At 32.1% G+C, this 25,065-nt stretch overlaps 1 protein-coding gene and 1 long non-coding RNA gene across 6 annotated transcripts in view; one reads left to right on the plus strand and one right to left on the minus strand.

Moving 5' to 3' along the window:
* The first annotated feature begins 6,816 nt into the window (after positions 1-6,816).
* LOC143205648 (protein maelstrom homolog) overlaps positions 6,817-25,065 on the plus strand; it is a 138,182-nt gene continuing 119,933 nt past the window's right edge. For 2 of the 5 annotated variants that reach the window (XR_013007834.1, XM_076418758.1), the window contains exons 1-8: positions 6,817-7,201; positions 7,272-7,464; positions 7,515-7,670; positions 7,745-7,878; positions 7,934-8,068; positions 8,123-8,242; positions 8,306-8,494; positions 8,565-8,711. Coding sequence is in view for 3 of the 5 variants with exons in the window: in XM_076418758.1 (XP_076274873.1) it covers positions 7,076-7,201; positions 7,272-7,464; positions 7,515-7,670; positions 7,745-7,878; positions 7,934-8,068; positions 8,123-8,242; positions 8,306-8,494; positions 8,565-8,711 (1,200 nt within the window). In the remaining 2 variants the exon portion in view is untranslated. Of the gene's footprint in view, positions 7,202-7,271; positions 7,465-7,514; positions 7,671-7,744; positions 7,879-7,933; positions 8,069-8,122; positions 8,243-8,305; positions 8,495-8,564; positions 8,712-10,544; positions 10,596-10,652; positions 10,689-10,749; positions 10,885-10,943; positions 11,344-25,065 lie in introns of those variants that run through there. The other 3 variants (XR_013007833.1, XM_076418757.1, XM_076418759.1) reach the window with 3 other exon arrangements.
* On the minus strand, positions 10,611-23,922 carry LOC143205710 (uncharacterized). The gene is made up of 2 exons (XR_013007870.1): positions 23,845-23,922; positions 10,611-14,317 (listed from the first exon to the last, which is right to left on the minus strand). It is a non-coding gene; the product is annotated as an uncharacterized LOC143205710 (long non-coding RNA).

A 25,065-nucleotide genomic window follows, 5' to 3' on the forward strand; every position in this document is an offset into this window, starting at 1 on the left:
TAATAGAATAACAAAAAATCAATGACTATGTTAATAATAATAAAATAAAATATGGAATAAGTTTTACAAGAAATTGAAATTATAAAAATTAATTTTCTGTAAAATATAATGAACGCTACGGCGCATGCTCGTGTTAAAGCCATCCGGACAGGATGAAGATGCCGCCATCTTGATTCATTCTGTGTTGGGGCTTTGACCGAGTTGGTTGTCGAAATAAATAGAGAGGGAGTAAGTCGAATCCAGTCTTTTAATTGCCCAAACACCTTCACCAAATCGATTCTACAAAATCGGTTCAAACAAAACGTAAATGTCTTAACATAAAAAAGACAATTTCCAATAAATCATAGAAACACTTCATATCGCACACTTTATTTAATATTTTTGCACACAAATATTTAATTTTTTTTTTTGGTTTAGGTAATATAGTTTTTGGACTTTTTCACTTTTTCATTATTATGTCACTTATTTCGTCAAATGTTTTGTCTTTTGTTCGTGATGAAACCAATGATATTGGTGGTAGGTTTCTCTAAAAAGAAACTAATCAAAACAAGTCTAATTTTGAAGAAAAGCTCAAAAGTTTACATTACCTTTTCACGATCCTGGCAACTATTCAATTTGGATTTATTGGGTAGGACAGAATCTAAGTTGTCCAAATCTCTCTCTTTCAGAAGGGTGAAAATACCGTCTCTTTGAAGCAGACTCAGTGTTCAAACGTCTTAATACTTGATGCTCGAGACAATATTGCTCTGTATTATAAGTTGGGCCCTCACACTAAAAATACGAAAAAATATATTTATAGATTATTAGGATTGTATAAAATCATAAATTACACGATCTCAAACATCATCAACTGTTGGTGCTTAATAGATTCTAGAGAAGTTACCAAATTTGCAACTTGGCTGCCTTCTTTTATTAGCTGCAATTCTATATGCTTTTATCTGGACAGGTACTATGGTGATACTAGTGTAATAAAAGTACTGCCTTGATAAACAAACTGCCTTTAATAATAAAACACCTTATCATATTTTTTGGGCCTATATATAAATATTTTCATTTTGTATTCAAAATATCTATATATTTTTTGTGAAATATCGAAGACTTTTCCAGTAGTAGTATCTGAAAAAAAACTCAAGAAATACCTAAGATTGTCTTACCTGTGTGACCATTAAACTAGTATAAGTATAAGTGTGTATGGTTCGAATATAATGAACATTTGACTAGACCACTTGTGCTAATAGTATATAGAAATGAAGTATAATAGTAAGTTAAATAACAATTACTTTATTGACATAAGTGGTGATTGTGATAAAATAGTCAATGGTCCATCCTCTTCAAAAGTGGTAAAATCAGACTGTCTAGAAAGTTCGCTTGTCATCTTATTAGAACAGAAGCTAGAAATAACTGAATTCGCGTAAACGTGCTATATGGCGTGAAAAGAAATATTAATTGCTCTACTATACAACAAAAGAAATCTCCATAAATTCCCTATTATTATTCTGTTGTTTAATAACAAGACATAGCATTTTAATATAATAGATGACTGTGGGGGAGAAATATCCTACAAACAACTAATGTTTCAACTACTGCAGAAACATCCTAAACACAACAAATTTCTGAAAAATCGACAAACATATAAAACATTTCATGCAGATAGTTTTAGGTCGGGAAACAGAGACGGTATTCAATGATGGCACCTGTGAACTTATAAGGGTCTTACGGACGGCATAATTGAAATTTTTTTATATATTAGTTGTAAATGTTACGGTTTTGCTCCTGAAATTAGATGTCGTCATAGACTGGGACGTAACCAATAAAACCAATTTTAAAATAAATAAATCTAGTGATGGATTGGCATTAAGGTATGACCTATTTATATTTCGAAATCTATGATATGTCTGAAGTATATTAATATAGACAGTTGAGTGATGACGAAGAAATGCAATAAATGTTTTAAAAAATCAAAATGTTCCTTTATATCGTTTTCCTAAGTTGTGTTCCCAGCAGCTGACGTGTATGTGATGCGTATTGAGAGAATATCATGCAGAGTGAAAAACGTATTGATAGACTTGAGATATTGAACATGGAGGTCCTTCGATCAAAAGGTAAAGGCTCAAGTTTTAATCATAACGGATGCATTAAGATTTTATTCTCGTTAGTAATTTGACGTTTTACTTGATTTAAGAATTAATGTGTTTTAATAATTTTATCGTCAAAATTTAACATAGGTATTCGTTACAGAAGTATAGAACAGTTCGGACTTATTACTCGCATGTAAGCACCCACAGGAAATTCACCGAGTGCATTTAAATATGGCATTTTATTTATATTTCTTCAGAAATAAATCAAATATCAAAATGGTAAATACTGTTTTAATTAATTAAATATATGATTACATTCTTTGTATATAGTTAAACCAAAAATATTTTGAAAATATTAATGCCATAGTGACTAACTGTTTCGAATTTCAACATTGCACAACAGTATGAAATGCAGACTATGTGGTGTAAAGTGTTTACATATTTGAGAATTAGTTAACAATATGTTAATTTGATAACATAGATTTTGATTATCAAAATGCGAATTATTTTATTTTTATTACTCCATTTATTTCAAATATAGTAAGATTATACATGAGATTAATACTTAGTATAATAGCTACAAGAAAAGTGCATTTAATTCAATAACATAACATGCACCAGATGGTTGAACTTTATTTTAATACACAAACAATATGTGAAGTTACTTTCATTTATTATGAGCTTTCTTCTGTTATTAAAGAATTTTGTTTTATGTTTCGAAATTCTAAGAATGCCTAAAATTTATTTTTATTACAGGTGAAATTTACAATAGATGAAATTCTTGCCATGTAGGACAATAAACGGAACATCCGAATATATCCGCCATAGCTCACGTAGATCACGAAGAATCTTCTTTAACAGACTCCTTAGTATCAAAAGCTGGTATTATTGCTGGTTCCAAAGTTAGAGAAACACGTTTTACAAATAGCAGAAAAGATGAACAAGAAAGATGTATCACCATTAAATCATCGTAAGCATATTAAGAATATGTAGTCGTTTGAAATATTGAATGATGAAATTTGCTAACCATTGAAGGAATGTGATAATTTCGATTAGATGTTTTGAAGATTTTTCTCTTTAAAGCTGGGTAATTGTTTAAAAAAAATTATAATTAATTCATTTTAGCGCTATATCTATGTATGTTGAGCTCGAAGATAAGGATTTTTTCATTACCAATCCTGATTAACGTTAAAAAGGAAAAGAAAGGTTTCTTTATTATTTTGATTGACCCCTCTGGGCACGTAGATTGCTCTTCTGAAGTATCTGCTGCCCCGTGTAACCGATGGGCTCTCTTTGTAGCAGATTGTGTTTCGGGTAACTAAATTTCTAAATAATTATATGTTTAATAAACTAAATAATTATGTACGTATTTTTTATGTTACTTTACTTTGTTTCAATTTTATTAAAGAAAAAGTAAAATAATAAATATAGCATATCTAATTATTTCTTAGGTCTAATCTTACGTCAGGCTCTCGCCGAACGTAGTAAGCCAACCTTCTTCATGAACAAGATGCGGTTTTGAACTGCGGTACATGGCTTAATAATTACTGCAGTTTACTGATCTAAAACTGCTAGTTTTGTGATCTCTTTCTAAATTTTAATAAAACTATTCAAGTGAAATTTTCTGATTATCGGTTTTTAACTTGTTTTCTATAAAAAAAATGTTAATTCTTCCAGCACAATTAGGCTACTATTTAATTTCATGTTCATTGGAAGATAATTATAAGTCTAGGTGTTAAACGCTTTCATGTTACCTCTATTTTTATATTCTATGGTGACATGCTATAATATCGAGAATGCATTATATATTTGTAGCTCTTATGTGTAACTTAAATTTTTATTTGAAGGAAGAAAAATATGACTTATTGATAGCATTGAGACCCTATTGATACAATAAATCCTATATATGATCTTTTAATATATTGGCTTGTCTTTCTATCGTGGGTGTCACATTCTTCTGTATTACTGGTCCCAAGTATTTTAACTTCTAGGCCTTTAAATATATGCCGTTTGGATTTGTATTAACACGCGGTTTATAGTTTGTAGTGTAAAAGGCTCTACAATCAAAAAAGTTCGAACTTTCATCAGCGAATATAACATTGATTAAAAAGGAATGGAACGACATGCTGGTCAGCTGGTCGATTGGGAGAGCTTGCCAATCATATATGATACTGTCAATCGCAGTGAGCAATATCATTTGTTAGAAATTCATTCAAAATCGTCGAATTGATCTTTGTATTATCAAGAAATGTGACTTTTTTACCACAGTAGGTTCGTTACTCTAACAATTCTAATAATATGTACGCATCCAATCCATCCATTTAATTAACAATTGCATATTCAAATAATATATTTTACTTCCATTAGAAGGCATATTTACTGTTGACGCATTGTTATTGCTTCCTAGGCGATACCATTTCCTTACAATGTCATTTTGATACCACAGTATTTCTCCTTAGTTTGCGGCGTTACTCCCCATATACATCTTGTTAAATATATGACTTCTCTCGATACAAGAGCCAGTGTGGAGAAGAGGAAGAAGAGTTAGCACAGGGCAATATAACTTATGGTATCGAATTCTATATAAAATAACAGGTATTAAAAAGTTTCTCTTTTTTCCAAGGCCATAAATGGTGTTATTGATTCCGTCCCGTCCCGAATCATAAATGAATAGTGAAGGGTTATTAGCCCAGAATTCTTGGTGTAAAGTAGAAGAAGTAGTAGGATGACTGTGCAGGGATATGGAGATTAGGTAAAGCTTGTGTTCGGTAAAGTATATATATATATATATATATATATATATATATATATATATATATATATATATATATAATTATATCTATACGAAGGTAAGTGGAAGTAACGAGAAGGCTGTATGCAATTGACGGAAATTAATTTCGGAGCATTAGAGCACTCAAAGAACAATGACCATCAGAAGGAACACTAGAAAACTAGAAACACGTGATCTGAAATTATCAGTAAGATGGAAAGAAACATTGTAATCAATGTAATAATTAGTGAAGAAGTAATCAAGAGTTTAGAGAATTAATTACGTGTTTAATTTACAAGGATTAGTGAAGCACTAGTAAACTACTAACATGGGATTTAACGGAATTGTCAGTAGGATAAAGAAACTTTGTAATCAATGTAGTAATCAGTAATAGAGAAAAGTTTAGGAAATGAACCGTGTATAATTTACAATGACAAGTGAAGCAATAGAAAATCTAGATACATGGTGTCCAACAGAATTATAGATATGATAAACAGAAACATTGTAATCAATGGAGAAGAGTTTAGAAAATCAACCATGTATAAGTTGCAAGGACCAGACAAGTATTGAAAACTAGAAACATGAGGTCTAACAGAGCTGCAGGTAGAATAGAAAATTTTTTTAGAGCAATGGAGAAAAGTTTTGTTGTAAGGGATTAGAGTTTTGATATAATTATCAATTCAACAGAATTGGATCTAAAGTGGAAGAAAAATGAAACTGACACTAGATCATATTATAAATAGAAAAATATATCTAGATGTCCATGTCAGGAAATCGGAGGATTTAATTACTTAAACCAAATACTGTGAATTTAATTAAGCATGGTATGGACTGAGAAATTCATTTAAAAGTTGGAACACGAAATGAGGTAATGAGCAAGCTCAATATTAGTATTACTATTTCTTGTGCTTGAAATTCATGTTGTTATATTCAGTGATGACTCATTACTAAAAGGACAAGAAGAACAAATAGTTGTTTTAATTGAAAAATATACGTATAGAATGTTTTGGCATTGTTTTAGATAAAGATGAACCTTTAACTTTCAGTTGTAAAATAAAATATTACCAAAAATAAGAAAATAAATATTAATATCAAAGGATACATCATAGAATATCATCATGGAATTCTCCATTTTGGGTAGTGCCGAAAATACATGATCAACTAACAAAATGAAATCAATGGTAGATTTCGTATGTCAAGAAATGAAAATGAATTAAAATACAATTATTTATAGGTCTTCTTAAATATTATAGATTGATTTTATTAAAAATTCGATGAAATTGTGGAACCTTTTATAGTAAAATACTCCTAACTTTGATAAATAAATCATATTAACAACATATGTTTCAAATTTTGTCACTCGTGTAGTTTTTTTCAACTGGAGGAATAATGATAAAATGGAATGACCGAAAGCTTCTCGAATATTAACAAACTTGGAAATAAAATACTCAATAACCAAAATAGGATCATTGTCAATTGTTTGGAACACTAAATCATTTTAAACCGTATCTTATTGGAATAAAATTTTAATTAGCCAGAGCCAGGAATAATAAAAATCTTGAAATACAAAGACATCTTAATAAACTATTTTTTTGAAAATATTATTTTAGTTACAATCACACAGTAGTTTTTATCGGCGAATCTATTGTAGGAAAATTTAAATTATTTGCCTGGATATATTTTAGTACAATTTCTTTACAGTCATATGTAATAAATAATCCAAACAAAACCGAAGCGCCCTAAAAATTTAAATATTGGAATGCTGAAAAATGAAGAAAACGAGACGTTAGTATGATCGTGAATTAGGTCAGCGGATTGCAGACTTCAGATGAACGGCAAAATCTCAATATGCAGCTGGCGGCAAATTTGTAAATCCCCCACTATATCAATGTTATATATATTTTCCCTATATATAAATACTAATTTAAAATATCGGCAACGTTGCAGTCCGTCATTTTGTCCTCGAATGACAGAGGTTGGATGGTGCTTCCATCCGCTAGTTTTGAAAATTCTTAAAGCTTTAGCTAATTTAAGGTTAGGATACGGTTGTTTATAGAAATATGTATTGATATTTCTGGTATATTTACTTGAATTGATTTTGTTGCCATCAAACCTTTAATACTGAAATCTTTGGGATACAAAAAGTTTGCTACTTTTTATTCCGTTCGTTAGCTAGTTCGTGACCTTGTTATTTAGATCGTGTGATTCGAATAGGACGGCACTTTTGATGGCATCCAAGAAGAAGGCAAAACCCAACGGTTTTTTATTGTTTGCTTTGGATCTTCAAAAACAAGATAGTATCAAATATCCATCAATAAAAGAAGCTCGCGAAGGAGCTGCTCCGATTTGGTCGGTACGTTCTTGCACTGAAAACAATATTATTTTTTACTCAATCTCTAATAATCATGCTATTATATCTTTAGAAAATGCCCTTTGAGAAACGGAAGTCTTACGACGAGAAGGCCAAGCAGATGAAGGGCGGAAAATCTACAAACCTTACATCCGAAGGAGTTTTAGTTGACACAATTTTAAAACAAAAAAAAGAAAAAGATTATGCCGATCAAAAAGCAAAGAATGATATATATGAAGTACTATCAGTGGCTTATGCAAAAGGAGGTAAAATATTTGTATATCTTTTGTATGTCTTTTAATCTTTTTTTTTGTAGAATTAGCAACTAAAGAGTTTTTTGTAATTGATATTAACATTTTCTGTCATTGTGAAACCTCAAATAGATACTATCCAGCTGAAATAAGTGTTTTGAAGTTTAACATCAAAGATGGAGTAGTTGAAGCTAATCTTTTTTACTCCATGGTAGATTCCGGTAAATAATTTAAGATTATTTCATCATGTAGGAATTATTTATAAGTTTTATGGTTTGGTTTGTTTATTTTTCAGGTCCCTTACCTGCTGGATATAAGTGTATTGCCAAAAGTCATTCTGATATGACCCACTTGCTGCCGGTACCTTTTGAAAAAAATGCCCCTGATAATCAAAAAGATGTCTATCATCGTTTCAAGGCATTTCTTCAAGTAATAATTTTTGGCATCAGGTTAAATTATATTTTGGAGTATTGTATTATTTCAGAATGTATCAGGTGATAATATGTTCCCAATAATTTATGGTGACACTAAAAATGTTGATATATGCACAGAGATTTTAAACAGATGGTGTCAGGAATTTGATAATATAGAAGGAGAGTATAAGATTTATAACTTTCAGGTAAGTGTTGAGAAGCATTTATATGGAAGGATGATAATCATTTCCACTTTTTAGTATTTGTTGAACATAATTAAAAATATTGTTTCAAAATCAACAAAGTGTATTCCTTACTCTCTGACTGATAGGCTACTGGAGAAGGATGTTTACTCACACGTACATGATATTGCATGTAGAGTAAGATAATGATATATAATGTAGTTTATTTACTGTAGTTATTTATTCTTTTCTTACCTTCAGTTTCATAAAACTACATCAAAACCCCAATATTGTTGCCGGTCTGCTGTAATAAGATATGTTTATGTACTTTGTGACTGTTGTTGTGATGAACTTAATATTGATCCGATTCCTGATCAACATACTGCCTCAAGTATGTTACAATACAAGAATGGCTTGCTTCCTTTTGTGAGTGGAAGCTGTAATTATGCAGTAAGAATTGAGTTCTTATATTTTCAATTCATGATGTTTGTTTCAGCTCATTAATGTCTTTTATTTTTAGCCCAGCAATGAGTGTGAATCTGCTTTTACTTCAACTACATATTCAACATTGGTTTCTGATTGCGAAAAAACAGTAGTAACCAGTAGCGGATCAAATGCTGCGACTTTTGAACAAGAATATCCACCACTAATAGTGTCACAATCAGGGGTGAGCCTTAATTAAAAAGTATTAAAATACATTATTATTAAAATATTATTACATTAAAAATTATATTTAAAATATTTAAACGATCTATTGGATCCAAGGCGTTATTTTCGACCTCAGCTGTGCCACTGCGCGTCGCTGTCTCCATTAAGAGGTAACATCTCGCTTGATCTGTAGGCACGAGGCAGTAGCTTTGTATGAGCGGTGTTGGAAAATAATCCACTGTGGAGAAAGACGTCGTGTGAGCCCAGAGAGAGCCCCAGATACATTTTTTGATAGTGACATTTTCTTAATTTCTGAGTCAAATACGTCAGACTTTTACGCCATATATTTCACACGTTTGTTTTGCAATTTAAGTTAGGATCGCAAATCTGGAACCGCGAGACTTGCTTGCAGTACCCCATAGTAGGATTATACATTGTCAAATAGGCTGATAACTTGGATTTGTTCCCGATAAAATAATTCATTTAATATAGTTTAAGTTCTAGTTGTTTTCACTTAGCTAGTATGTGCTTCTTCCAGGCTAGGCTAGGCGTCGGTATAGATGTGTCTTAGAAGCATCAAGATATTTAGGCAGATATTATAATGTTGCATGGGTAGATTTGTTTAATTTGCTTTATAATGCTATGCCTTCTGCCATTATTGTATTTTATCAATGTGTGTTGGGAAAGTTGTTAAGATTACTATGTCACTTGCATATGTTACCACAATGGTGATTTTTGTGGTTGGTATATAGGAAATATAGTATCGAACTGTGTACACTAGCTTGCGGAATTCTTGAATAAATCAGAAGTAATTCATTGGGTTCATCGACTTCTTTTAGAGTGTAAATCTCTATTTCTGAATTCGATTTTAGTAACTAAAACTAAGCTTTATGACTACAAGAATGATGGAGAAACTTTTTTTATTTAACTTTTGTACTATACTGTAACCCTGTATGCTATACTTTATGAAAAGACTAAGATATGTCCAGGAAAGCAACCTATATGTTAGGAATAATAAATAAAGGCCCAACTTGTTTAAATTAATGGCCTTTATTCGACAAAAATGCTGGTTTATTAGTCCTACAGGTAAAACCAGGTAATGTGTCAATATCTATCTGTATCCAAGGGAAACTTCTGATATCATTCCGTGGTATTGGCATCGTTCATTTATGCTGACTTAATATCTGATTGTTGCATAGGGATTGTATATTGGATTTAAATGCTAACATATAGATTCTTTTGGCATTTAAGTCGGTACTTATTTTGTTTACAAATATATGCACCTGTACTATAGTCCCGTGCGTATTACCAAACCCAAATTGATGTTTTCCAAATTCCTAATTGTTCCAACTAAATTCCTCTTATGTATAATTTCTCGAAAACTTCCTTAGAATACCTTGGCTTTGTTCATTTTGGATCAACTTGTTACGATGAAACATCGTTAGATTACCATGATGTTTTTCATTTAGACTTCTAATATATGCCTAATTATTTTTGGAGTTACTATTAAATGTAAGCATAATTTTCCATTTTGTGTCTCCTTTTCTCGCTATCTATCGGTATATATGTGATATTTATTTTCCTGCTTTCAGATTGTTTTTCATTATATACCAAATCTTAAATGTACACCCCCGAATGTCGTCTGACTTGACCATTCTGTCTTTCGATTTGTCTTGTGTAAAGAAAGTGTTATCAACACTTTCAGGAAGTTTACACTGGGAAGTTAATTCGAATCGTTTTGTTCTTCTATGTATTTGATTAATTTAATTTATTGAATTTATTATTTACATTAATTAATTAACTAAAGATGGATATATTAAAAATGGTGTAAATTAAATGTTAATTATTTTAGAATACTGGGACTAGCGACGAATCTGATAGTTGGAAGACTGTTAAGGGAAAAGTATGTAAAAATGCGTTAAAACTTAATCAAACCAGTGATTATATTTTTTGTTTTCAGCATCCAGGGAAATATCATAGAAATCGACAGTAACAAGTAAGTAAAAATAACGTAAAGGTTAATCAATTGAACTAATGATATTTATCAATGCCTTCAGTGCCCAGCAAGGGATCCTAGAATTCAAAAGCAAAAAGTGAGCAAATATCACGTAGAAATTAGTCTATAGAATTATTAATAATATTTATCGATAACTTCAGTACCCACAATGAATCGCAGCAATTAGTAGTAACAAGTAAGTAGAAATCAAATAAAACTTAATCTAATAGATTACTAATAACAATGCCGTTTTAGTACCCGACAATGGAACACAGGATACATATAATCCAAAAGGAAGGGGTTTTCCATATATATAATAGGGCAGCGCTATGGTCTTCTTCAAGTGATCTATCCTTGATTTTAGAGTTTCGGAAATTTTTAGTTTTTTATGGCTTTTGGGTCTTCTTACCAGGCCAAATCTAATATCAGTACTAGCAGCAGTAGTAATTTTTCTCCTTCAATAGAAGGCAGAGGTCGAGGATTTTCCTCCCTATCTATTCAATTATTAAGGCCTGGAATTCAATTTTAACGCCATTTAACATCCAAGTATATAATGTACATGTTTTTGTTTAAAATTGTTTCATGTTTTTAATTGTAATTATTGTTCAGTTTTAAAACCTGCTCTTTAATTATATTAACGTAAGGGCTATTCTAATTTGCAGTTTTATTTTTTACTTGTCTAAAAATTTGTCTTGAATCTTATACAGTCTATAAGTATTAATGATGATAATTATATATTAAAATGCTATCACCTACGAATATCTACATGGCTCAGAAATGAGGCTTATTAGGTTACATCTACCTTTCGGAAATCTCTTAATCTAGCGTCTTACCATTTTTGGTTGAATATCTGAAAAATACAGCCGTCATATTAGATAATTATTAAAGCTAGCCGGCTTGATAGACCTGACTTGTGCTGATGTAATACACATCTTGGTTATGTGATTTGCCAACTTGGATATTCGTGGGCATATGTTAAGCTGAATGGGTAATTTATGCTTAAACTTATTTTATTAGTTAGTTATAGAATATTAGTTATCTATAGAATAACTTAATAAAAAGTCTTTATTTGTCCTGACCTAAAACCAGGCGGTGGAATATTTGTTCGCGGAGACTTTCCCTGGAGTGACAAGTTGGACCGGAGGACTGCCGCACTGTTGACCCCTGTGGATCGCTACTGCTACTGCATTAAATTTGGGGATATGGCATCCGCTGATCTAGCAGCCGTTATTGGGCACGAGGACCTGGCGATTCTATTTATTCACGAACTTAAATTAACACACGGCTGGATACTGTCGTATGGGAGCAAAAGTTATGACTGCAGCGACGGATTAGGTCGTTTCAGACTGGAAAAGTGGTGATGCGGTGCTAAGCTCCCAGCCTATCGACCAGCTCGTGAACTAGCGCGTTTTCCGAAGAACTTGAGCTGAGTTGTTTGTGGAATAATTGAGATATGAAGTGCTTGATTTCTGGAATGTGTTTCCCTATGAATTTCATTATTTCTGGCTAACCATGGAGTGTTTAAGATTCTCTCGAGGAGCTTATTTTGGAAAACTTAACGGCGGTTTCACATGGTTGGGTGTAACAAACTTGAAGTAGACATTAGATCCGTAGAGGAGTAAGGACCGAATTAACATCTTGTGAAATAATCATTTGATGGAGATTAAAACCCAACCGTCGGTCGAAGTGAAAACCTATGTACGTGACGTTATCCAATCATGGAATTATTGCGTCGTCGATCTTAAGTTGCGAGACACGCAGTATGTAACACTTCTTATGGAAAATGATTTTTGAACAATCTTTTAGATCCAAGGCGTTATTTTCGACTTCAGCTATGCCACTACGCATCACTGTCTCCACTGAGCTTGGGGACATTGAGAACTACTAATATTCATTGGCGGGCATGCTTTTCTACTGAGAATGAATATTGCATAGGTAGATTTTGTTTAATTTGCTTTGATGTGCTATGCCTTCTGCCATTGTTGTATTTCGTCAATGTGTGTTTGGAAATTCTTTGATACTATTATAAGATCTTCTGGAGTTGTTAGAATTTCTATGTCACTTGCATATATTGCCACAATAGTGATTTTTGTGGTTGGTATATAAGAAACGTAGTATCGAACTGTATACACTGCCTTGCGGAATTTTTGAACATATCGGATGTAATTCATTGAGTTTGTTGAGAATTATTACAGTGTCGATCTTAAGTTGTGAGACGCGCAGTGCGTAACGCTTCTTATGGAAAATGAATGCCTGGGCTTTTAGCCGGTTGATTTGCATCCTCCAGAATTTGAAGCACTTGACCGCATGATCGAGCTGCTTCTGCAAACGTTCATGAATTGTAACTTTGAAGCTGGCGACCGTGAAGATAGCAGGATCGTCAGCGTTAAACGCAACGGCAATGTGCTCTTTTCTCGCCAGATCTGAAATAAAGAGGTTAAATAAAGCTGTGGCCGGTGAGGAACTTTGAGGTACGTCGTATTGATACAGCCAGCCTCGATTTGTTTTCGACTGAAAATTGATTTCTTGATCTTGACTTGGAAATATCTGTACAATAGATAAGCCTTGATGAGAACTGGATGGTCTTCGGGGGTTGTGGGGTGGGGATGTCCAACCGCACGCATTTGGCTATCAAACCGTTGTGCCAGACCTTGTCGAAAGCTTTGGTTAGGTCCAGAAGAACAGCTCCAATCTTTTTACGTTGGTCAAGAGCATGATAGATGTGTGCGGTCAGACGGGTTGTCTGATGGACGTATGAATGGTGAGCGCGAAAACCAGATTGTTCACCTGGATTTTTTTATTAATCTCCTAGAACGTCAACAATCTCCCCGTGGGAAATAAGTATTATTATATGATTTTAATTATATATAACTATCCTGACAGGTAGTAGATCACTTCAGTAAGTAATCTGCTGTACAACTTTAATCTAAATCTTATTCTAGATGCTATTCTAACTTATTTTAAAGTATATCCTAACTTATTCTAAAAACTATTCTAGCTTATTTTAGAGATTATTAAATCTCTCTCTAGGTGTCTATTAATCAGTTCATATGGCAGTTTGCGTTTGACCCTACGCACTTCACTATCATCCCGCACATTTAACTCTTTGGCGAGTACCTCGCACAAACACTTCGAATCTCACTCGTTATTGGTTCTATTTGTATATGACGCTGAATCAGTTTGTTGGACACAATATGGGGCATGGACGATGACTGGAAGCTCTTTATTTTGGAACCTCTGGAGGATATCTATGTTAGATTTGCTAGTAGTACTCCACAGTTCAATACCATAGGTTCTACTGTGCTTAAGTATTGACTTATACAGCAAAACCTTATTATCTAACGATAATTTGGATTTAAGCCCTATTAGCCGATACATTTGGTTTAGTTTAAGTCCATGTCAAATGTCGATCGAAATGCATTCCCAGATATTTAACGTTGTCTGCTTGCGGAAGTTCATCATTATTCAATTTTACTGACGGACATGTTCTTCTACAAAGGGTGAATGTCACATGGGTAGATTTTGTCTCATTTGTTAAGATGAAGTTGGAGCAACAGTAGTGTTTCTTGAGATCGGTACTTCAGCTGTATACATAAGATATAACAATGGGCCAAAGTGTATTCGTCACCCTGTTTGAAAATAAAATGTCTGTCTGAGCTACAATTTTAGGAATTGAAAGTGCGTATGACGCAAAAGCTTTTTCAATTTAATATGCTGTCCACTGTGCCACGCCTTGTCGAATGCCTGAGAAATATCTAATCTCTATATTTGTTCTGTTGTTCCGTGTTTATTACAGAAATCAAGTTGATGGCCTGGAATAATATTTCTCTCCTCTTCGATTATTTTACGTCTCTTAGTGTATTTTTTTCGAATAGTTTAGAGATCACAGGTAACAGGTTTTTTACAGGTTTGAGAATCATAATGATTTGAGCCACTTTTCAAGTGCTAGGAAAGTAATTAAGTCTTAGCATGGAATTAAATATGAATGTTATTAATTTGATGCACTTTCCAGACAGTTCTTTTAAGATTCTTTCAATTATTAGATCACAACCAGGAGCTTTTTAAAAATTGTTTTCTTTATATATTGTTTGTTTTACCTGTTTAGCAGTATATTTCTCATGAGGCAGATCCATTTGAAATCAAGTGCTAAGAAAGTCAACTATGTTATTTTCTTCTGTTGCGGATATTCGGGACGGGACGGAATTAATGCACCACTTATGGCCTTAGAACAAAAGAGAAACTTTATTTTGATCCCCGGTAATTTATACCTACTTGATACAAATCACAGCGCCCTCTACTAACTTTTCTTCCTCCTTTCTATACTGGCTCTTGTATCGAGACAAGTCATATATTTAACACTCCCCTTCAATTTAAATGTACTATATAACTTAACCTAATTAAGATCGTAAACAAAGATAACAATTGTATATACAAATTTGTTCGAACTTAGAACTATTCTATATCCACATTTCGAGAATTTTATCTTTAATTAATAATTTTATCAAATGAATGTACACAATTATATGATAAACAAAGGTAACAGTCAGTTTTTTACTTAAAAACAATTCTCTCTTTGAACAATCATAGCAATAGTCGCCAAAACACTGTCCAATTTAATGTCTACATTGATTAGAATGTTTCCTTCTATACTACTGATAATTCTGTTGGATCCCATGTTACTAGTTTACTAGTGCTTAATTGATCCTTGAATATTATACTCGTGATTGATTCTCTAAACTCTTAATTACTCCATTACTATTTACTACATTGATTACAATGTTTTCTTCCTTCTTACTGATAACTCAAGATCACATTTTTCCAGTTTTCTGGTGTTCCTTCTGATGGTCATTGATCTTTGAGCGCTCTAGTGCTCCCAAATTAATTTCCGTCTGTTGCATACATAAAAAATTTACCTAGTCTATATTCCCCTGCACTCTCCGTCGTCACCCTACTACTTCTCATTTACACCGAGAATTCTGGGCCCATAACCTTTTATGAATCACATATGATTCGGGACGGGACGGAATTAATGCACCACTTATGGCCTTGGAACAAAATAGAAACTTTATTTTGATCCCTGGTAATTTATACCCACTCGATACAAGTCATAGCGCCCTTTTCTAACTTTTTTTTCTCCTTTCTATACTCTCTCTTGTATCGAGACAAGTTATATATTTAACATTAAATACTGTCTTTAAATATTTGTATAAAACTTCCGCTTTATATTTATTATTTCTAGCCCAGGTGTTGTCAATTTTAATGGGTGGATTATGTTTCTGAGATTTTTTTATTTATTTTTTTTGTTACTTTCCACAGAGAATATTCTGTTTCATCAGTTGGCGTTAAGTTCTCTAAATAGTTTTGAATTCCTTGATTTTGTTCCTTATTTAGCTCTTTCAGCTCTTTTGTGGCCTTGTTGAATTTTCTCTTGTTTTCTTCTGTTATGATTTGTTGCCGGGTTTTTCGCAGTTTTTTCTTTTCGGCAATTTTTTGTTTAATTATAGATGAAATATAATTATATTTTTGATATGTCGCGCTATTAGGTGTTGCGTACCATGCGGCCTTTTGTAGAGATTTTGTTATATATTTTGCTGCTATTTCTATATCTCTTTCTGTTTCGAGAGGTAAGTTTATAGATATTAAACTGTCTAATTTTTCTCGAAATAATGGTCAGTTGGTTTTTGTGTTATGACAAGAAGGTGGTTTTGTTTTTTTTTTGAGAATATTTGAGTTCACTGTTGTTTAACTGGTGAGTGATCAGATGATAGATCGAAGCATGATTCAGCTTTGCACGTTTTGGTGTTAATATTTTTTAACACAATAGTCTATGGTATCGGGAATTTTCACCAGTAGAGATATGCTGTAAGTTATGTGCCTTCATTGCTTTGACCAATTCTCTGCCTTTTGCTGTTATTAATCAAGAACACCGCACTACAGTCTCCTCCGGCAATGAATTTAGTACCCAGCGTGTTAAAGAAACCATTGTATTGTTCTGCCTTGTTGGTAATGGGCCGTGCATTTCTCCATTGAATATTTACAAGCACTAGTGGCTTGTAAATATTCCTCGCTGAATTTCTCTCTTACACATTGTTTTATGTTTTCACGAATAATTACAGATGTTCTTCCATATGATTTATCATCTGGATGTTTTATGTGATACAGCTTGTCTATGAGTGCAATGTATTTCGGATTCCATCATGATATCAATAGTTTGTTCATATAAGAATATTTTAAGCTCCCTGGCATGTTGCCGGAGTCTGTTGGCATTCCAGATGGCTATTTTGTATTTGCTGTAATTGCTCAGTCTGGCTTCGTAATGACGGCGGTGAGTAAATTCATCATTGTACTCATTTATTCCATAAGTTTACCCATCATTTCCGCTAATTTACTACTAGTACTCACAGGGTCAGTGATGATTGGCGTTATACTGTACTTAATATCGTAAACATCTTTTATTATTCTTTTAGCTTCAAATCAATATAAAACATTGGCAGTGGCTTCTTTGTTGCATGGTGTTGAATATTATGTATATTTACAACTTTGCGGCCTTGTTCAGCTAGGACTGTTTTAACTGTATTTGTATCGGTGGCGTAATATAGTCCTTTTATGACAAATTTAAAAGTTTTTCGGACAATAATCGAAAAATATGACACTGCGTGCTTCTATACTCCAATTCTCTTATTAAAAATTTGAAATGTTCGGGGTCAAACACTTGAATCCTCATTGTTTCAGATCCGATTGTTTTTATTGTGTCATTATTATATATTGTTATTGGGGGTGGTCTGGGAATTGCTTTAAATTGGTTTTTTTAAATAGTCGCATATTTTCGTCTGTTTTTGGACGACTTGTTCTTCGGGATTTCTCAAACGTTTTTTGTTTGTAACAATGTTCCATTGGTGCATTTGATGGCTTTCAGTTATTGCCAGTTGATCGTCATTTCGAATAGCGAGTGATACAATTGATAAATCGGCAGAAAGATGTTGTATATTAGCCATTATTTATTGAAGTTAACCGTACAGATCACCCAATAGTTATTAAATGTTTAATTAATTTTTTTACGCGCGTCATGTTTTGCTCGCTAGATTGACCGTTCCGAAAATCAGAAAGACAATTCATAGAAGGTAAAGCCTTGCTTATAAAAAATAAATTTTAAATTTCACGTTCACAACGATTGGGACTAGGTTTTCACTTACTTTTTATGACCGGCAGCTTTATAACACCAACAGTAACAAAGATATTTGTTTTTACAACAGAGCGTTCTGAAATATACGTCATCTTAGCCTCGCCTCTGCAAGGAGCTCGACTTTTCTTGGTCAGTGACTGCGAAATTTCCTGTAACCGCTGACTTCAAGGGGTATGACAGTGTGCATCTTCCTCAGGAGGTATTTAGAGACAAGTCAGAAAGAAGACGGAGCATCCAGTCTTTAGTCCGCAAGAAATTAGTTCCAGTTCATCGCTCGCCAGGTCGAGACGACCACCTTTAACCAGGCTTGCATGCTCTGTTCGCCTCCATTTTATCTGCAGCATCAAGGGTGAATCGAGCTAATCTGCATAGTCGGTTTTTGATGCGAATTTCAAGTCTAAGAGAAGCGGGAGGGTTGTTTCTCCACAGTTGGGTTTGTGACGAAGTATCGACTGTGGCAGATTCGTGAGCAGATTGAATATAACGAATTAGCTTGAGTATGGCTTACTCGAGCTGTTCTGGAGTGTTAGTTTTCGGAATTGGATCGGATTCCAGGGGAAGAGATTGTTATGTCTGTCTTCTGTCTTCACGATGACTTCCAATTGATCAAATATTCAGTTGGAATTAATTTTCAATCCTAAACAATCCTAGACAGTTGAATGATGACGAAGAAATGCAGTAAATGTTTTAAAAGATCAAAATGTTCCTTTATTTCGTTTTCCTAAGATGTGTTTCCAACAGCTGATATGTATGTGATGCGTATTGAGAAAATATCATGCAGAGTGAAAAACGTATTGATAGGCTTGAGACATTGAACATGGAGGTCCTTCGATCAAAAGGTAAAGGCTCAAGTTTTAATCATAACGGATGCATTTTTAAAAATATTTTTGGCGTTATCTCATTATAGACAAGACTACAGACGAACAACTAGACAGACATAACTGCAGCAGACAATTGTCTACAAAATGCTAAAATGAATACGATACACCACGAAGAAATATAGTAGATAGAGAAGCACAATTTACATCGGCAACTTTTCGCAAATTCCTTGGAACCTTTGATCCGCATTGTTTTCAGTTTACAGCAGATTTCCTTAAGAAATAAATTTGCATTACTTTAATTTGGATTAAATTGGAGCTACGATGTGATGGGTGGATGTTGGCTTGATCTTTGGCGGCAATGTGTATTTCGCAAGAGCGGGCAAGGACGCTTGTATTCGAACGTAGGAGTCGGCTGATGTTGCAAACAAATTTAACTTGAAACATTTTCAATAAAATTAATTATTTTGACTATAAACGATAAAATGATTTTATCAAATGAACGCAATGAGCTTATTAAAAATTATATAATCGTTGCAGCTCTTAAGCAACAACAACGTAGACTTAAGTGTTTACATTAAAAACGAATAAATCTTATAAAAATTTGCTTTATCTGTTTCTCCTATTCGTTTTGTTTCCATATTTAATATTTATTATGATGTTTTCATTATTTTTATTTTGATATATTGTTTGCCTCAATAGACTTATAATTTACATTTCCATATATTAGCAGAATGGCCGAACGAATCTCAAGCAATTAAGCAGATTTATTTCATTAGAATGAATTTTAATGGCAATTTAAAAATAGAAAACTTAACTAGAGATCTTACCTAAAATACAGTGATGTGCAAAGAATCTTCTACGCCATCGTGCTAAATACTGATAAGTTAAATTTTCCATTAAGATTTTATTCTCATTACATAGGTATTCGTTAGAGAAGTACAGAACAGTTCGGACTTATTACTCGCATGACTTTTTTAATTAAAAATAAACAGCAAGCACCCACAGGAAATTCACCGAGTGCATTTAAATATGGCATTTTATTTATATTTCTTTAGAAATAAATCAAATATCAAAATGGTAAATACTGTTTTAAATAATTAAATATATGATTACATTCTTTGTATATAGTTAAACCAAAAATATTTTGAAAATGTTAATGTCATAGTGACTAACTGTTTCGAATTTCAACATTGCACAACAGTATGAAATGCAGATTATGTGGTGTAAAGTGTTTACATATTTGAGAATTAGTTAACAATAAGTTAATTTGATTACATAGATTTTTATTATCAAAATGCGAATTATTTTATTTTTATTACTCCATTTATTTCAAATATAGTAAGATTATACATGAGATTAATACTTAGTATAATAGCTACAAGAAAGGTGCATTTAATTCAATAACGTAACATGCATCTGGTTGAACTTTATTTTAATACACAAATAATATGTGAAGTTACTTTCATTTATTATGAGCTTTCTTCTGTTATTAAAGAATTTTGTTTTATATTTCGAAATTCTAAGAATGCCTAAAATTTATTTTTATTACAGGTGAAATTTACAATAGATGAAATTCTTGCCATAAAGGACAATAAACGGAACATCCGTAATATATCTAATTATTTCTTAGGTCTAATCTTACGTTAGGCTCTCGCCGAACGTAGTAAGCCTACCTTCTTCATGAACAAGATGCGGTTTTGAACTGCGGTACATGGCTTAATAATTACTGCAATTTACTGATCTAAAACAGCTGGTTTTGTGATCTTTTTCTGAATTTTAATAAAACTATTCAATTGAAATTTTCTGATTATCGGTTTTTAACTTGTTTTCTATAAAAAAATGTTAATTCTTACAGCACAATTAGGCCACTATATAGTTTCATGTTCATTGGAAGATAATTATAAGTCTAGGTGTTAAACGCTTTCATGTTACCTCTATTTTTATATCCTATGGTGACATGCTATAATATCGAGAATGCATTATATATTTGTAGCTCTTATGAGTAACTTAAATTTTTATTTGAATGAAGAAAAATATGACTTATTGATAGCATTGAGACCATATTGATAGAATAAGTCCTATATATGATCTTTTAATATATTGGCTTGTCTTTCTATCGTGGGTGTCACATTCTTCTGTATTACTGGCCCCAAGTATTTTAACTTCTAGGCCTTTAAATATATGCCGTTTGGATTTGTATTAACACGCGGTTTATAGGTTGTAGTGTAAAAGGCTCTGCAATCAAAAAAGTTCGAACTTTCATCAGCGAATATAACATTGATTAAAAAGGAATGGAACGACATGCTGGTCAGCTGGTCGATTGGGAGAGCTTGCCAATCATATATGATACTGTCAATCGCAGTGAGCAATATCATTTGTTAGAAATCCATTCAAAATCGTCGAATTGATCTTTGTATAATCAAGAAATGTGACTTTTTTACCACAGTAGGTTCGTTACTCTAACAATTCTAATAATATGTACGCATCCAATTCATCCATTTAATTAACAATTGCATATTCAAATAATATATTTTACTTCCATTAGAAGGCATATTTACTGTTGACGCATTGTTATTGCTTCCTAGGTGATACCATTTCCTTACAATGTCATTTTGATACCACAGTATTTCTCCTTAGTTTGCGCCGTTACTCCCCATATACATCTTGTTAAATATATGACTTCTGTCGATACAAGAGCCAGTGTAGAGAAGAGGAAGAAGAGTTAGCACAGGGCAATGTAGCTTATGGTATCGAATTCTATATAAAATAACAGGTATTAAAATGTTTCTCTTTTTTTCCAAGGCCATAAAGGTGAATAGTGAAGGGTTATGGGCCCAGAATTCTCGGTGTAAAGTAGAAGAAGTAGTAGGATGACTGTGCAGGGATATGGAGATTAGGTAAAGCTTGAGTTCGGTAAAGTATATATATATATATATATATATATATATATATATATATATATATATATATATATATATATATATATATATATATATATATGTATATATAATTATATCTATACAAAGGTAAGTGGAAGTAACAAGAAGACTGTATGCAATAGACGGAAATTAATTTCGGAGCATTAGAGCACTCAAAGATCAATGACCATCAGAAGGAATACTAGAAAACTAGAAACACGTGATCTGAAATTATCAGTAAGATGGAAAGAAACATTGTAATCAATGTAATAATTAGTGAAGAAGTAGTCAAGAATTTAGAGAATTAATTACGTGTTTAATTTACAAGGATTAGTGAAGCATTAGTAAACTACTAATATAGGATTTAACGGAATTGTCAGTAGGATAAAGAAGATAAAAATAATAATATCATAAGAAAATCAACCATGTATAAGTTGCAAGGACCAGACAAGTATTGAAAACTAGAAACATGAGGTCTAACAGAGCTGCAGGTAGAATAGAAAATTTTTTTAGAGCAATGGAGAAAAGTTTTGTTGTAAGGTATTAGAGTTTTGATATAATTATCAATTCAACAGAATTGGATCTAAAGTGGAAGAAAAATGAAACTGACACTAGATCATAATATAAATAGAAAAATATATCTAGATGTCCATGTCAGGAATTCGGAGGATTTAATTACTTAAACCAGATACTATGAATTTAATTAAGCATGGTATGGACTGAGAAATTCATTTAAATTTGGAACACGAAATGAGGTAATGAGCAAGCTCAATTTTAGTATTACTATTTCTTGTGCTTGAAAGATAATGTTCATGTTGTTATATTCAGTGATGACTGATTACTAAAGGACAGGAAGAACAAATAATGGTTTTAATGGACAGTCTGTATGAAATTAAATAGTTTATTGGAATGGAAAGAGCGATGATAGAAGAGATTAAAAATTCATTAAAAACACATAATTTAACAACTGCTTGAGAAATTCTATGGAGAAGATTGTTACACAAATTGAAATTAATATTAACACCAGCAAAATTATAAAATAATTTAGTTATAATTTAATGGGTACTATATACAAGATTAAAATGCAGTTTTATATAAGTTTCGCTAGTTACAAGATCGCATCTAAACAGATCAATTTGGTAAGCCAATGGAAGTCAACTCCAACATGGATAATAGTGAAGAAATAATTAAAGATATACCGTTTAAAATTATATAAAGAGACCAATATAATGCGAGCATAGAAAATTCAAAGAACAATCTGTGAGTAAACCGATGCAGACAGTTTTGCAACAGGAAAAAGAAAACAAGAAAGATGATGATAAAAAAAGCATGCAAGAACAGATAACAGACAGTGATGACGAACCTATCTAAATTGGAGGAAACAAATTCTAGAAGAAAAACCTCGAGACCAACGAAATTAAACGACTATGACATATATGTCGCCTATTGTCTGCTTATTTAAACAGAAAAAATTACCAACATTTGAAGGTGATACGTTTTCATGAAATCAAGTTAACGATAAGAGAAAGTTAAATAAAGTAATAGATCAAGAACCTGATTATTTAGCTTCATCCGAAGACGAAGAAAAAAACCCTAAAGAAAAATTTATTTTATTAAAAAACTTATTTAAGATATGATAAAGATGAACAGCACTTAGACAGTTCTGGGTTATATTAAAAAGATTCTGATTTCTACTTGGAAATGGAAAGTGATAATAAATCTGTTAGTAATAGAAATAACAAAAATGGATTAGGATTTGATTCTGATGAATCTGATGTAGAGCAAAATAATAAAACAAAGGGAAGAATGTTAAAGGAAAAAGTTAAAGAGAATATCTATTAATAACTGATTTAGACTAAAGAAATAGAGAAAAGAAGAAAGCTCATAAAGCAAAGTAATAATTTTAAAGAGATATATTTAAGGATTTAATTGATGAAACAGTTGAGGATGCAGTGAATTGCTGTTAGTGAATGATTAAGTTGAAAGTAATAGATGAAAGAAATGAACTAGAAGAAGTCGTGAAGAAGTTAAAACACTGGAGAAAATAAAATTAACAAAATCAAGTACAATATTAGAAGCAGAAAATGGGCATAATGGTGATTAATTAATATGATACCTCAGTGATACCAGAAAATCATGGATTAATAATGTAATGTTAGGTGGAAGTGGACTTGAAGGAGCAAGTTATGAAGACTGGGATGGCAACTAACTACAAAGTTTTAATAGATTCATACCATTTGATAAAAGCAACCCAGTGGCAGCATATAAATTCACTCGAAGACAAATACATGTGTAAGTTTGGCAGCCCAAGAACAAACTACATAATCGATATTAAATTGGACAGCGTTTAGGCGATTATTTCTATGATTGTTTAAAGGTTTTTTAATAATTGATATTGTTTAATAGATAATTGTTTTAAGTAGAAAATTGACTGTTACCTTTGTTTATCACATAATTGTACAAGCTTATTCGATTAAATCATTAAGTAAAGTTAAAATTCTCACCATGTAAAAATAGAATAATTCTAAGTTGGAAAATTTTTTTATGTATAATGTAATGACTTTGTTCTGACAATTTAAATGTATTTTTGTAATTTTTGTTTATAATCTTAATTAGGTTAAGTTGTTTGGTACATTTAAATTGAGGTGGAGTGTTAAAAGGGGGAAAAGAGTTAGTAGAGGGCGCTGTAACGTGTATCGAATTCTCTATAAAATACCAGGAATAAAAATATAGTTTATCTTTTGTTCCAATGCCGTAAGTGGTGTTATTGATTCCGTCCCGTCCCGAATCATAAGTGAGCATTCTCCTAATGTATTTGCTATATCTGCAGAAGTATACTCTTTCTCTTTTCTTACATTTTTAACCTAATACTTATTTTAACATTATAGTGCATCTAATGCATATTTATTGAAGGACTTAAAATACAGTTAATTAAAAAGACACAATAGATTGTAGATTCATGTTTGAGTTAATTCAATCTATTTTAAACAATTAATTAGGATTACCCTAAAATTAGTAAAATGAGAAAGAAATATGCTCCTGGTTTAAAAATAATTATACGTTTTACTAAATTTGGCAATACGTTCGACGGTTTTGATGACGTGCATTGTCTGTTTTATTGGAAATACTATACGTATATTTACTCCTAATAACTTCTTTAATTAAGAAAAAACAACTCTTATTGACAAAACAACACCAAATATCTATCACTGAATGGCAGCAAGTGTTAAATACGAAGTTAACATGTCAGGACGCAGGGTTTACTCAAGCAGATTACAGATTCGAATTCCTATGATTTTGAATTTTGATGTATGTTGATACATGTGGAGTATTTACAGCACACATTACTAAGAATATAATTTTTTAAAATATATTTGTTCTAAATATATTTAGCTGTCGATCAGCACATATATAGGATTGTTGCGACAAACGTATGGTATAAGCGCCCATCAAAA

The sequence above is a fragment of the Rhynchophorus ferrugineus genome, unplaced genomic scaffold, assembly GCF_030347505.1.
Source record: "Rhynchophorus ferrugineus isolate W39M unplaced genomic scaffold, kcgeb_rfMv2 rfM14, whole genome shotgun sequence".
NCBI classification, from domain to species: domain Eukaryota; kingdom Metazoa; phylum Arthropoda; class Insecta; order Coleoptera; family Curculionidae; genus Rhynchophorus; species Rhynchophorus ferrugineus.